At 52.9% G+C, this 15,339-nt stretch overlaps 2 protein-coding genes across 2 annotated transcripts in view; one reads left to right on the top strand and one right to left on the bottom strand.

Annotated features, from left to right (window-relative positions):
* Positions 1–2,729, top strand: part of LOC123127953 (hippocampus abundant transcript 1 protein) — a 6,325-nt gene extending 3,596 nt beyond the window's left edge. Inside the window, exons 6-13 of the mRNA XM_044547830.1 lie at positions 960–1,046; positions 1,222–1,302; positions 1,395–1,427; positions 1,583–1,636; positions 1,718–1,759; positions 1,856–1,934; positions 2,029–2,099; positions 2,191–2,729. Coding sequence (XP_044403765.1) covers positions 960–1,046; positions 1,222–1,302; positions 1,395–1,427; positions 1,583–1,636; positions 1,718–1,759; positions 1,856–1,934; positions 2,029–2,099; positions 2,191–2,280 — 537 coding nt within the window. The 3' untranslated portion in view covers positions 2,281–2,729. The remainder of the gene's footprint in view (positions 1–959; positions 1,047–1,221; positions 1,303–1,394; positions 1,428–1,582; positions 1,637–1,717; positions 1,760–1,855; positions 1,935–2,028; positions 2,100–2,190) is intronic.
* Positions 2,730–4,549: 1,820 nt separating this feature from the next.
* Positions 4,550–15,114, bottom strand: LOC123127954 (uncharacterized). The gene is made up of 3 exons (XM_044547832.1): positions 14,465–15,114; positions 13,754–13,939; positions 4,550–5,051 (listed from the first exon to the last, which is right to left on the bottom strand). The coding sequence occupies exons 1-3, from the start codon at positions 14,984–14,986 to the stop codon at positions 4,746–4,748; spliced, it is 1,014 nt and encodes a 337-aa protein (XP_044403767.1). The 5' UTR covers positions 14,987–15,114; the 3' UTR covers positions 4,550–4,745.
* Positions 15,115–15,339: the final 225 nt, after the last annotated feature.

Consider the following 15,339-nt stretch of genomic DNA (forward strand, 5'->3'; position numbering starts at 1 on the left):
CCGGGCGCCGTCGACGGAAGGCCTGGCCCCGAGATCGCCGGTGGCGGCGGCGGCGGCGGCGGCATGATGGATGCGACGAAGGTCGTTGGTGGTGGCGGCTGCCACGGGAGCTGCGATGGTGGTGACGGGGGCGGGCGGTTGCAGCCCATAGTGCCCCGCGAGGAAGGTGCGGATGCCCTGGACCGCCTGAGTCAGGTCCTGAAGCGCCGCCGTTATCTGCTCCGGGGTGAGCACGGCAGGGCGGGCGCGGGTGGCATCCAGGTGACGGACGAGACCGGCCCGGTCAGGGACGGCGTGCTGGTCGCGGTGGTCATCGGCGACGAGGATGCGATCGGCAACGGGAGGGAGAGGGTGGGCGGTGGCGCGGACATGATCGAGCCTGAGACACTTGATACTAGGTTGATAGGAGCTAGGATCCTACCAGGTCTAGCTCGTAGGTTATAGGGGTAGAAGAGGGCTTGGCGTGGAGGAAGACGAGGTCACCGGCGCTGGGGCGCCGTCGCGCCAGAGAGAGAGGGCGCAGGAGGCGGCGGCTAGGGTTAGGTCTCCCGGCTCCCTTCAGAAAGCCGAGCAAATATGATTGCTTCTGCTTAACTTCAAACGAGTCCTTACATGAGTTTATATAATCTTCAAATACGGTAACTGGGCTAAGTCCCTAATAACGATAAGATAACTGGGCCAGGCCCCTAACTGCCTGGGCTGTAGTATATGCTGGTCATAACAAAAACAAATATTAGCAGTGCCCACTATTGCACTGTTATAATTCAGTCGTCTAATCATTAGTACACTTTTTTGGCAATAATTTTCACTAAACGGACACCAGAATTGTTTACTTCTTGATCAAATAATTGCAATAGAGTATCTGTTTTTCCTCTTATCTGTGTTACACTAGTGCCACCTGAAAGCACACTTTCCCCGCAAAAAAAAAGAACACGGTTTAATTTTTGATTTATTTGCAGTACTACCTCAAAGCGCAGTTTGGTTACAGCAAAGACGAGTTTGCTAATCTAATGCTGATTGCCGGTGCTGCGGGAATGATCTCACAGGTACCAATACCATTGTAACTGCAGACCAGCTTGATGCCTTGAGTTTCTACCCATGTGGCCATGTCAACGCTCCGTAGCTGTTTTTCCTATAAAAAAGATCAAGGCTGAAAGAGTACTTATTCATATTCTTGTATGCATTCTACCTTTTATTTGACTTCCTGTAACACCTTTGCAGTTAACAGTAATGCCAATATTTGCTCCAATCGTTGGTGAGGAGATGCTACTTATTGTTGGGCTGTTAGGAGGATGCACTCATGTAAAAGCCCTTTGTTAAATCTTTTCTCTTACTTGCTGAAGTTTTTAGGATACCACGGTTTTGATCGTTGAATAATTTTCATATATTTGCAGGTTTTCCTATATGGCATCGCATGGTCGTACTGGGTACTTCCTATGGCCTTTGCAATTGCTTCCATACTTTGGTGCATTTGTCAGTTGCTGTGTCGACACAGCAGCAACAATAACATACATAGATCTGCCGCAGTGCAGTACTGTATTTCTACTTTATGTTCTCTAACGTTGCCGTAATTATCTCACAGGTACCATATTTTGCTGCAGCGTTTATAATTTTGAGTGCTTTTGTTCACCCATCTGTAAGCCATATTTTGCTCAGCTTTTCGTTTTCACTTCCGAGAAATTCAAAAGAAACTTGATGATCTTTTCAACTTCTGTAGATAAGGACCAATGTGTCAAAAAGTGTTGGATCAAATGAGCAGGTAACTTGACTAGTTGCTGATGTTTGTCTTTTATTACCCAACAGTTTACACTTGTGAGTTTGCTCATCAAAACTATTGGTTGGTGTCCCCTTCCAGGGAATTGCTCAAGGTTGTATATCTGGAATTAGTTCTTTTGCCAGCATATTAGCTCCACTTGTCTTTACTCCCTTGACAGGTAAGGGAACATAAATTAACGGATGCAAGTTTTTCAGTCTTGGTTTCCCAAATGGTATAGAATTGAAATTAATTATCTTGTTTCCTTGTGTCAGCATGGTTCCTTTCAGAAACAACACCATTCAACTTCAAAGGCTTCAGCATTATGGTTGCTGGTTTTTGTACGGTAGGCCTACAGTGGAACACCTTTCTGAATTCTGTTCAATTCGAAATTTATTTACCACATGTTACTAAAGATTTGATGAGCTTTTGTGCAGCTCATTGCCTTTGTCATCAGCATTAGGATGCGCGCAGCGAGATGTGGAGTTAGCGAGAAAGTGAGCCTTGTGCAGCATGAGCAAGCATGACATACACTACACAACACCCTGGTTAAGAGTGGCTTGCTCCATGCTTCCAGGAGAATGAATGACCCTCGACATGCAAAAGCACCTTTCTCTATTACATGAACGCTGCAAGCGTTGAATTGGCAGTGTCATGAGTTTAGCCTCGTGTAAACCTCCTACTGTCTTACCAGTACATAGCTGACCGGAATAGTTAACTGTATGTAGCTTGCTTCAGAAAGGGGGTCAGTGGGTAAGCACTTAGCATTCAGAGTTGGCGCAGTTCTGTTTCTGAATGCGGAATGTATGGTGGATGAATTACAAAGTACGTACTAGTACATCCATTCCTAAATATAAGATGTTTTGGCAGTTAATTTAAACTGCCAAAACGCTCGTATTTAGGAACAAAGGTAGCAATATGTAAATACAACGATTTCTGGTGATAAATTGGACTCGTTTGAATACACAGGAAGCACTCGATAGAGGAAGTGTAGCTTGTTAAAAACCATGGAGAATGCTGGAGAAACACGCCGGACTTGCGTGGTTGTGCCGTGCTTCCGGGAGATTGAATCGCCCTCTGCATGCAAACGCGCCTTTCTTTGAGACATTAACACTTGCAGATGACAAGGCCGCATTTGGTAGCCTGCATTAGATAGTGGGAGAAATTGGGCCGCCTTATATAGCCACCCGGGCTCACCGCCCAAACTTCCCCCTCCCCCCTCCCTCCCGAGCACGTAAATGACGCGTCTCCTCTGGCCGCCAGTAGACGGCGGCGACGATTGGTCTTCCTCCTCTTCTCCGACATGTTGCACGCCTCCATCTAGCTTCACCTATGGTTGTAAGTTCGATCAATCTCTCCTCCCTACCCCTTCCAGCTTAGATTTGTGAAGCATGTGATAGCATTGTAGATTATTGATCTGTGAGAATGTGATGTTGTGGTAGCTACTGGTGATGAATTGGTAGCATGCTAGGTGTTGCTTGTAGGCTTTGAGATGTTGATGTTGTTTTCCATGTCAAAAAGAATGATACTATGGGAGATATGATACTAGCTTGTGAATCAGAGCATGTGTAGTATGGTAGTTTGCAAGTATGTACGTGTGGTTAGTGTGTTGAACTACATGGCATCACCGGCGGAGCTTCAGCAAGGCTCAATGGGCCGTGGCCCGCCCATGGCTAGAGCATTTTTTATAGAACCTAGCCCACAAAGCTGACCTACATGCAAAGCAGGAAAGCAATAGCCTCACTGAAGGATTCGTTCGATCATTCCTCAATAAAGGCACTCAGAGGAGGAGCACAGGGCCCGACAGTGCACATCAGCCGTCGGCTGCCATGGCGCTCACCACCGTTGTCGAATGTCATGGCTTATTTTGTGCGCTCTGGCCCGCCCAACTTTTCTTTTGTAGCTCCACCACTGCATGGTATTGTATGAGCGCGAAGACCAGTCATAAGGTGGTGTGTTGAACTTCATGATCCATGTGCACTATGCTCACTGTTCATGTGCGGTGGTCTTTCTTACTGTCCATGCGTAGTGTGTTCCACTAGTCCTAATGCTAACGCTAGCTTTTAGGGCATGAGTGCGCAAGTGTTTAGTCAGGCCATTGTCTTGTCCGAGAGTCAATTTCCGCCGTCCTATGCTAAGGACTCCTAGTCTATGACCGAGAAACAGGTGCCTCTAGATTCAAATGTCTTGAGGGGGTCTGCTACTCCTCCAAGATATGTGTTGGTTAAGCCCAATGCTGCTGCTGCTACACATAAGGAAGCCATGAAGGTCGGGAAAGCAAAGATGACTGCGAGGGGAACTCAAATGAATGGCAATCGTTCATGTCCCATCATGCTTAAGTTTTTCTGTTCCATGTGTAGTGTGTTCCTTTTCTTGCTACTTGAATTGTTGTTATTTTGCCATGCTACTAGTGTGTGGTGTATATAGGAATGGTTTCAGAGATTTACAGTTCATGGAGAACAAGTGACCCGTTACAGAGATGCTTACTTCAAATTTGTGCTCAAGCAGACGAGCAATGGTAAAAATAGGCAAGCCTCATGATCAATTTGGCCTGTGTGGGATGCAATTTTTCATCATCATTAATAGGCAAGCCACCAAACCATACACACAAATACAAGGGGTAAAAAACCATGTAAAGTTACCCCAAACGAGTACGGTCGAACATATATAGCTGACGGAACTACCGAGGTGTAGCTTTGCTTCAGAAAAGAAAGGGCATGACGGGCGAGCAGTTTTGCCTAATGCGATTTCTGAATTCGGATGCGTGGTTCAGAGTTAAAATTAGCCTTTAGCCCCGTTGTCCCAAGAACCAAAATCACACAACACAATTGGTTCGTTACATCAGGAAATCTTTTGACACGAACACTATCACACGCCTACAAACAGCTAAATCAGTCATCAGTTCAGTTCACCACGCACGCCTGAATTCAGACGTTGCAATCCACGTCACCCAACCAAACACAACCATATCGACAACACCAACGCTCTACCGTCACCTCCCGTCGTGGTACTCGCAGCGGGCGGCGACGCCGGGCACGGGCTTGCCGAGGTGGGCCTCACGGACGTCAAGGCGGCAGACGCCCCGGCGGTAGAACTTGGAGCGGAGGAGGAGGCCGAGGATGTGCGCGCGCGCCCGGAGCACGAAGGCCAGCCTGACGGGCACCACCGCGGGGCCGAGGCGGCCGTTGTTGGGCTTGCTGTGCAGGTTGGCGCCCGCGCCGTAGAGCGGGACCTGCTTCCCCGCCACGGACACCGTCACCACCCGCCCGCTCTTCCGCGCCTGGTAGAACTCCTTCATCTGCATGCAAAGCCCAAACACAGCGCGGACGCTCGTCAGTCATGCATGTTAGACTGTATATATACGTAGTCTGTGTATTAATATACATTGTATAGTACTCTTTGGTACCTCTATATAATGAAAGAGCACACCCCCTTTAGGATGTCGAGCAAGTTCCCAACATATTGTGCTTTACATGATATCAAACTAGGGTTTCAATGTCTTCCGCTGCTCCCGCCGCCGCCGCCGCCGATGCGCCGACCTTCGTCACTGCCACCGCCGCCAGGCCGGCCCTTGCCCCTATGTCACTGTTCCTCGCTTCTCGGCCCCTTGCGTCGGCCTACGGGGCCCTGCCGCCGACCGAGTCCCCGATCGAATCAAATCCATCGGCCGACTCCTCTGCTAAGTTCACTGCGCCGCCATCTCATGGCGTTGCTGTGCAGCCGCCCTACAGCGTCGTCGCGCAGACGCCCGGTGGCGTCACTCCTGCCGTGTATGGTGCGTCGCCGACGGCCCAGGGCTCCCTTTAGCCGCCGCCGTCCCCCTGGCCCGTGGCGTCCTACACGGCGCCGCATCATCACCAACCCTATGCGGCTCTCCCGTCGCATCACCACCAGCCACCGTCGGCGCCGATCTACTCCCCGCCGCCACCGCAGCAGCACTTCCTGGCGCAGCCGCCGCAGCCCTACGCGCCGTCGCCGCACCAACCCTACTCCGCACCGTTCGGGTTCGTGGCTGCACCGCCGCAGCCATCCTACGGGGCCGCGATGAACTACGGAGCCAACGCCCTCGTTCTCGGTGCTCCTGGCGTCTACTCGGCGGGTGCTCCTCATCTCGAGACAGCCCCGTCGACGGGTCCCTACGCGCCATCGATGCATGCTCACGCCGCTCAGGTCACGGCGCCGTCACCGTTTTACTTCTCGCATCTGCTGCCGGTGAAGCTCACGCCGGACAACTACCTGTCCTGGCGTGCCCAGGTGTTGCCTCTTCTGCGCAGTCGCTATCTGGAGGGCTATGTTGACGGATCCATCCCGTGTCCGCCCACTCATCACCCGGCGTATCATACATGGGTGGCCCAGGATCAGGCCATTCTCTCTGCCATCCAGTCCTCGCTCACTCCGAGCGTCTCGTCGCTGGTCATCTTCGCTACTACATCCCGGGAGGCGTGGGCAGCGCTTCACACCAGGTTCTCCTCACAGTCTCAGGCGCGTGCTCACTCTATACGCACCGAGCTTGGTGAGACCAAGCTTGATGACCTCAGCATCACGGACTACTTCAACAAGATGCGGGGTCTCGCCGACACATTGGCCTCGGTTGGCCAGTCTCTGCAGGATGAGGAGTTCACCACTTTCGTTCTTAACGGGCTCGATGATGATTATGACAATTTCGTTGAGAACGTTCATGGCCGTGACAATCCACTTCCACCTCGTGAGCTGTATGCCCGCCTCCTTGGCCGTGAACAGCGCATCAAGGCCCGCCGTGTCTCACCGGATTTCGCCTCCGCCAACGCCGCGACTCGCGACAAACCTCAGCGGCTTTCATCTTCAGGGGGCAAGCCGGCACCATCTTCGCATCCGGCCCCGCGTGGCAATGCGCCATCCATCACAGGTGGCAACCGACCGGTTGCTTGCTGCTCCTCCTGTGGTGCCCCGCAGGCTTGCCAGCTGTGTGGTCTGGAGCGCCACATTGCATCTCGCTGTCATCGTCACTACAAGCAAGATTTTCTGGACCTTGGCAACAATGGCAAAGGAAACGACAAGCAAGCTGCCGCTGCCGTGACTACTCATGATCATGGTCGCACTCCGTCCTACTCCATTGATCCATCATGGTATATGGACACCGGCGCTACTAACCACCTCACCACGCGAGATGGGCAAGCTCTCTACTCAGGAGCCATACCGTGGTCATGATCAGGTGCACACCGCCAGCGGAGCATGTATGCGCATCTCTCATGTTGGTCAGGCTTCTCTCCTTGCACACAATTTTCGCAAACTACATCTTTCCAATGTCCTTCGTGTTCCCTCTGCTACGCGTAGTTTGTTGTCTATTCCTCAACTTACACGTGATAATAATGTCCTTGCTGAGTTTCATCCTTTTCGTTTCTTTATCAAGGATCGGGACACGAGGGCCGTTCTGCTTAGCGGTCGTCTTCGCCATGACTTGTACGCACTTGATGTACCGAGCACACCATCCATGCAGTCTTCTCCTCAGGCGTTCAGTGGTGTTCGTGTGTCTCCTACGCACTGGCATGCGCGCCTTGGTCATCCTGCGGCCCCTATAGTTCGTCATGTGTTGCATCGTCATGAACTACCAGTTGTGTCCAATAAATCTGCTGACACCGTCTATGATGCCTGTCAGCAAGGCAAGAGTCACCAACTTCCGTTTTCAAAGTCTAGTCGTGTTGTGAAACATCCTCTTGAGCTTGTGTTTTCTGATGTATGGGGTCATGCCCAGATATCTGTTAGTGGTCACGATTATTATGTCAGTTTTATTGATACTTATAGTCGGTTTACTTGGTTGTATCTTATTAAGCGCAAGTCTGATGTGTTCGATGTTTTTATCCAGTTTCAAGCACATGTTGAGCGTCTCCTTAAGCAGAAAATCATCCATGTTCAATCTGAGTGGGGGGAGGGGGGTGAATACCACAACCTCAACTCTTTTTTTAACAAACTTGAGATTTCGCATCGTGTGTCTTGTCCTCATACTCATCAGCAAAATGGAACTGCCGAACGTAAGCATCGTCATTTTGTTGAAACTGGCCTAACCTTGCTCGCTCATGCATCTATTCCGTTTCGGTTTTGGAGTGATGCTTTCTCCACAGCTTGTTTTCTCATAAATAGGCTTCCCTCATGACTCCTGAAAATGCAAACTCCGCTTGAACTCTTGCTCAACGAGACTCCAGACTACACCTTTTTTAAGGTGTTCGGGTGTGCATGTTGGCCTCACCTTCGCCCATATAACAAGCGTAAGTTAGAGTTTCGGTCTAAGAAGTGTGTCTTCCTGGGGTACAGTTCTCTTCACAAAGGGTACAAATGCCTCCATGTTCCTACAAATCGCGTTTACATCTCTCGTGATGTGGTGTTTGATGAAAACGTGTTTCCTTTTCTTGCACTTCCGACAAACTCTACCATTTCCTCACAACCGGTGCACATGTCCACATCTTTGCCTGATCAATTTGTGGATGTTGCATATGCCCCTGCGTTGTTGCCTAATCATGCTGCAGGTATTGGACGTGGCACTCGTCTTGAGCTTCTTGATGAACAGGAAACTTGCCGGGCAAAGACCTTGCCGGGGAGGAAAGCTTGCCGGGGGAAAAGCTTGCCGGGCGAAGACCTTGCCGGGGGAAAAGCTTGCCGGGCGAAGACCTTGCCGGGGAGGAAAGCTTACCGGGGGAAACCGACGCGGCAGCTCCTGCTCGAGTCATGCATGTCCCATGCATAACGGGTTCGACCCACGTACCCGCCCCTGCATCGCCACTGGAGGCTGCCGTGCGGGCGCCGGTCTCGCCTGGCCCACAGGTGGCCTCGCCTGGCCTCGCCCAGTCCTTCGGCTGGCGCCCCGCCTGGCCCTCGGCTGGCCTCACCTGGCGTGCCGTTGGCCTCACCCAATCTTCCGGCTGGCGCTCCGCCTGACCCAGGAGGGATCACGCCCGACCTGGAGGCATCTTCGCCTCGGTCAACGATTGCTTCGATCGTCCTGGAGCTGGACCCGGCCAGTCCCGCCTCGGCTGCTAGTGGGCTGGCCTCGCCTGGCTCATCGTCGTCAGGGAGCCCTAGTGCCAACTCTCCCGAAGCTGCAGCTTCGTCTCCATCACCGGTCTCGCCGGCACGGCATGCGGTCCCTCTTCGTCCTCGTACGCGAAGTCAGTCAGGCATTTTCTGTCCGAAGGAACGCAAGGAGGGGACTGTGGCATGGCTAGCCGCGTGCATGGCTCACATTGCTGTTGATCCCACTGCTGAGCCTCGACACTTCCAGGCTGCACTGAGTATTCCTCACTGGTACGCTGCTATGAAACAGGAGATTCAGGCTCTCCAGAAAAATGACACTTGGCAGCTTGTTCCTCCAGTATCTGGTGTCAATGTTATTGATTCCAAGTGGGTTTTCAAAGTCAAGAGACATGCTGATGGTTCCATCGAACGCTACAAGGCACGGCTTGTTGCCAAGGGCTTCAAACAAAGGTATGGTCTTGATTATGAAGACATGTTCAGTCCAGTCATCAAGCCTACTACCATTCGCTTGCTGTTTCTCTTGCTGTCACTCGTGGATGGTCTCTTCGTCAGCTTGATGTGCAGAACGCTTTTCTCCATGGAATTCTGGAGGAGGAGGTTTATATGTGTCAGCCACCTGGATTTGTTGATCATGCACGCCCTCGTCATCTCTGTCGTCTGACTAAGGCGCTATATGGACTGAAACAAGCTCCTCGTGCATGACATGCTCGTCTTGGCTCTGTTCTTCGAGCACTTGGGTTTACTCCCTCCACTGCAGACACATCGATGTTCCTTCTTCAGCATCCTGAGGTTATGATGTATCTTCTGGTTTATGTTGATGATATCATTCTCATCAGTTCATCCCATGCTGCTGCTGATCGTCTTGTGGTTGCACTCAATGGTGCCTTTGCTGTTAAGGATTTGGGTGCCTTGCATTTTTTCCTTGGTCTGGAGGTTTCACGTTCTTCTGCTGGTTTGACTCTTACACAGAAGAAGTACTCCCTGGATCTGCTGCGTCGTGCTGGTATGCTGAAGTGCAAACATGCTATTACTCCGATGTCTGCCACTGATCGGTTATCTGCCCTTGATGGAGATGCTCTTTCACCTAAGGATGATACTGAGTATCGCAGTCTCGTTGGTGGTCTGCAATACCTTACTATTACCAGGCCTGATATCTCCTATGCAGTCAACCGTGTCTGTCAGTTTCTTCATGCACCCAGGACATCTCATTGCTTAGCTGTGAAACGTATTCTGCGTTACATCTGTCTTACTGTCTCCTGTGGTTTGCTTCTTCAGCCTGCGCCCTCGTGTGAGCTCTCAGCTTTCTCAGATGCAGATTGGGCTGGCAGTCCTGATGACAGGCGATCCACGGGGGGATATGCGGTATTTCTGGGTTCTAACCTGATCACCTGGAATGCTCGAAAGCAGGCCACAGTGTCTCGCAGTAGTACTGAAGCTGAGTACAAAGCAGTTGCTGATGCCACTGCTGAGATCATATGGGCACAGTCTCTGTTGAGAGAGTTGAGAGTTGCTTCAGCACATCCTCCGGTTCTATGGTGTGATAACATTGGTGCTACATATCTTTCATCTAATCCAGTGTTTCACGCTAGGACGAAGCACATTGAGGTTGACTATCATTTTGTTCGGGAACGTGTTGCACAGAAACTACTTTATATCAAGTTCATTCCATCAAAGGATCAACTTGCTGACATCTTTACGAAGCCTCTTTCACAACCACAGTTTGTAGGCTGTAGGCGCAATCTTAACTTGCTTTGTACTTCAGGCCACAATTAAGATTGAGGAAGGGTGTTAGACTGTATATATACGTAGTCTGTGTATTAATATTGTAACATTGTATTGTACCCCTTGGTACCTCTATATAATGAAAGAGCCACACCCCGTTTAGGGTGTCGAGCAAGTTTCCGACATATTGTGTTTTACAATGCAAAGTTGCAAAAGTGCAAACCCGACGAAAATTGTACTATGGAGATTGTAGGTAATTTCTGCTGCCGGGTAAAACCGGCTCTACTCTGCGACGCTTTTTACCGTCTTATCCAGAAAGCAGTAGCAAGAATGCAGGGAGTACTTGCCATGGATAACACCGTGCTGATTACACGGAGCAAAAGTCCATGATGGGGGCCGGCTTTGCCTGCGCACTGGGGGCCATCATCTTGTTGCGCAGCACAGGATTCCCTCCTCGCGAGCAGCAGGAGCAGAAAAGTGCACTGCCAAATTAACTACTGGGCTAGAAAAGCAGTAAAGGCGCAGCGTCCTTTGAAGGCGTCGTGAAAAAGATTGAACAGTCTCGCGTTCGCATTGGCCCTTTGCCAACGGCAGCAGCGGTAGCAGGGCGTGCTCTCCTCTCCTCTCCAGTAGCCTGTGTGCAGCGGCGTGGCGTGGAGCATGCTGCAGCAGGCAGGCACACCAGTCGTCCTCCGTACCAGTGCTCGCTCGCTGCAGAGGAGGCCGGCCTTTTGGTCACGAGAGGAGGAGAGAGGAGTACTACGTTCGTATCGGCCTCCCTCCCTGACTTTGGTCACGTGAACGCCATGCCATTCCCACCTAGACGCAGAGGAACACGCTCCGGTCTCACCTCGCGGCTGGTTATTCACATTGTTGGGTACTGGTAGTTTTTTTTTTTTAGAAAAGAAGGATGACCCCCGGCCTCTGCATCTGGAAGATGCATACGGCCACTTTATTGATTATTCTCGAGGACCATACAAAGTATTACACCAATGTGTCTGAATCCACCATCTTGGCAACATATGCCACTACGCCTATACAATATGATGAAGGGGTGCTAGCTGGGCCACTACCCAGACCACTCACGTAAACCTACATCAAAAGCCGGAAGCCGAAACACATTCGGAAGCCCCAGCCGAGCCACATACCGGGTCTGGGGCATAATCCGGTCAGACGCACTCGTGTGTCGTCGCCGCCATCTTTCACAGGTCCGTCTTCAGATCAAATTGAGGCATCTACCATGTCTGGCCTCTCCGCCATTGACGCCACCATGACGCCAAACAGCAACCTCCTCCTGCGCGAGTCCATCTCCGTGCATCGGACGTCGAGCCTCCACAGCGCCATGCTGCCGACATCCGCCGCCATCAATGTGTGAGATGGAGCACCGCTCCACCATCCCCCCAGCCAACACTTACTCCAAAACGACGCCCCCAGGAGAACCTGGACGCGTCGGAGGAAAAGCGGAGGCTTGGGCGGAAAAGGGCACGCCGTCGGCAGCTGACACCGACCCCAAACAGCGCCCGCCACCACCCAGCCCTCAAAGCGGCGCCTTCAAGAAGGTCGCGGCGCCAAAGACGCCGCCGCCGCCCACCGGAGTTAGGTTTTCACCCGAGAAGCTTGGTGGTGGGGAGTGGAAGGGCAGACCTTGACAGACGTCTCCATGAAGAAATCGGCGCCCGCGGGCGTCGTCGTCGTCGCGGCCGGCCGGAGCCGACCCGGGTTTCCCCCGATCTGGATCCCGACCACCAAAATCGCCCGCATCCCATAGGCAGGCCATCCAGCACACCTAGGGACCCTCGCAGGAGAAGCGCACCGATCAGGGAAGAAGGTCAGCATCCAGATCTGGCGCCGCCAGCCGCCAAGGCAGCCACGCGAGGCCCCAGGCCACCGGAGATCCGTCGGCCACCCGACCAGATCGCCGGCACCATGACAACCCCACTGCCCGCCGCAGGAGACAGGGAGCCTCGCCAGGGGCCGCCGCCCGGATCCGAGACCCTCCGATGCAGATCGGAGCGGAGCCGGCCCCGCCGCCGCAGTCCCAGACCGCGCCCCAGGCATGGCCCGGCGCCAGCCTCGTGCGGCGGCGAGGAGAGATGGAAAGAGAGGGAGTTTGCCGGCGAGAGGGGAGTCACCCCCCGAGACGCCCGCTAGGGGCGGCGCGGGGGCAGCTTTGGTGAGCATGTGAAGAAAACATATTGCTACAGTGGTTCAGTCCCCTGCTGGTAATTGACGGATGATCCTTTGTTGGTTGTGAAGTGTGGATCACAACCACAAGGTCTTTCACTGGGTGTTCATTCTAGTGGATTTCTATAGTATAAGCCCTGGATCAGCATGGCCCAATGCATGGCTAGCGAGTTCAGAAATCGTCTCTGGGGGAAGCAGACGATAGTAGTATTGTTTAGTCACGTCGGTTTTTTCTTTTCTTTTCTTTTCCCAAAGCCGGAATTTGTTTTGGGCGTGTACTGCCACGGAAACGAATCTGGACAGCGACAAATAGGAAGGGAACAGTGCTGCCATGGTTTCCCGTTTGCTTTCTCCAGTACCTAGGCCATGGATGGGGTGTACGTATACTAGTGGCACACTTGTACTGCTCACCTCATGGGTTTCCTTTTCAATGAAAAAGAATCTCTGCTCGGGCATTGGAATGCTGAAAAGCAGAGACGCTATCTCTGCGAAAAAATCCACGGCCCATTTGAGGAAAATGATTATTAATTATGGCCAGGACAGCTTGCCAGTGACCAATCTCATTGACTCTATGCACAATGCAGCCGAAACCTCGCACTCACATGGAACTAAACTTTGCTACATTCCTAGTATGCTCCAAATAGACCATAACTACACACCTTGTCGCTTCAACGGATATATCTAGACGAACTTCAGTGCTAGATACATCTGTTTTAAGTGACAAGTAATATGGGTTGAAGGGTATATAATACATCTGGTTCAAGCGCGCCAGCTATCAACCTCCCCGATTATCTGGAAACAGCGGCATGTGGTCACCTTTTTGTTCTTTGCGCGTAAACAGCAATAACTAGGGTCAGATTCATGGCCTAATTAAGCCGGGGTGGCGTCGCCAGACGTAACGCTCACATCGCCTTCCGGATTCCAAATTTCCAATCCAGGCGAGGAGCAATTAGGGGCAGCTGGTGATGGTAATGGCGCTGCGGGCAGGAGGGTGGAGTGGGTGCATGCAAATGGAAATGGAAATATGCAATGGTGGATGCGATGCGACGACGATTGACAAGTAGAAGAAGAAGGGTGATGTACACGTACGTTCCCGGAGGCGACGGTGAGGTCGTCGAAGAAGAGGTGGAATGGCGCGGCGGTGACGTGGAGGCCGAAGAAGGTGCCCCGGTTGCGGAAGCGCAGCCTGACTGTCGCGTTGACCGACATCATCCTGGTGGGCACGCCCGTCCGGTCCGTCCCGCCCTGGATGTGGTACGACTCGAACACCACGCTCTGCAAAGCACTTTCACTCGTGAGAGACATTAAAATTAACCCGCTCGATCCATTCGATGTGCATGTTGTCCTCGAAGTGCTACTGGCATGCTGTGTGCATGTGTTCGCCGTGGTTTTGGACTTTGGTTCTTGCCCAAATTCGCGGTTTGAAATTCGGAGCTTTTGTGGTCGTTGGGAGGAATCACGCTGTAGTTATTGCATGCCTACAACAATTGGGGCTAGAAACAGAGAACACAGCTTCTTCCTTGTCCGCAAAGCAGAAGAGGACGATTTCTACGCAAATGGCACGTATGGTTGGTAACAGTTCAGGCCACTGAGGCCAAGATGGTGGTATGATCCATGCTAGCAGTAAATCCAAACAACAGGGCAGATTGTGTGAATAAAGAGTGCGCATCTTGGCAATGGAAGCTGAGTGAAACGTGTGAAATCTGCGGAGTGCTGGCGGTGAGTTTCTTGAGGAGATGGGCAATGGTGGGAACTTGATACGAGTGAGGAAGCGGTTGCGGGGAAGAGGGGGCGGCGGACCTTGACATCGACGTGGGGCTTGTATGACTTGCTCGCGCCCCACAGCACCAGCAGGAAGAAGGCGAAGACGGCGACGAACGCGGATGCCGCCAGCGCGTAGCACCTCCACGGCGACTGCGACCCGGGCCGGCCTCCGTCCTCGTCGTCGTCGTCGTCCCCGAGGCTCCCGGCGCCGCTGCCGTGCCCGAGGCGGCGCCAGGGCACGGCCCCCACGGGGCCGCCCGAGCGGAGCTGGTCGGAGAAGAGGAGGCGGCCGGTGGAGGACTCGCGGGAGTGGTGCGTCGCGGCGCCGGAGTGGTGGAAGTGGTAGTGGAGCGGGGACTCGGCCGGGGTGGAGCCGGCGAGCGACATCTTGTCGGCCGCGGCGCCGCCGCCGCCGCAGCAGCCGCCGCCGGAGGCCACGACGTCCGGGTGGGAGGCGGCGGGGCTGTGGACGTAGTACGCCGGGCGGCGCGGGGAGCGCGGCGGCGACGACGGCGCCAGGCTCGTTACGTCCGAGTCCGTCTTGGCGTGCCGTGCCATCTCGGGAGCGGGAGCGGCGCGGCGCGGCGTGATGGGCGTGTCTTCTGGGAGACACTACTTGTGGAGTTGTGGGAGAAGCGCAACGGGTTTGGGGCCTTCCGCTTCAAGACGAAGGTTTTAAGTGGGTTTTGAAACCGGTTCGTCAGTGGCGATAGACTGATGGAGCGCGAACCTAAGCGAGTTTGTATAGACTGTGACCGTCTCCTAGTCCTGGGGCCACTGCGCCAGTGAGACATGGGTCGCTTCTACAGGCGTCTGATGGCTACTAAACCATAGTCTAAATTTTTACCGCAGGATGGTGGCTTGAGCATCTCCATTCTCCAATGGGTGATGTAAAATAGCAGCTCGAAAAC

The sequence above is a fragment of the Triticum aestivum genome, chromosome 6A, assembly GCF_018294505.1.
Source record: "Triticum aestivum cultivar Chinese Spring chromosome 6A, IWGSC CS RefSeq v2.1, whole genome shotgun sequence".
Taxonomy (NCBI): Eukaryota; Viridiplantae; Streptophyta; class Magnoliopsida; order Poales; family Poaceae; genus Triticum; species Triticum aestivum.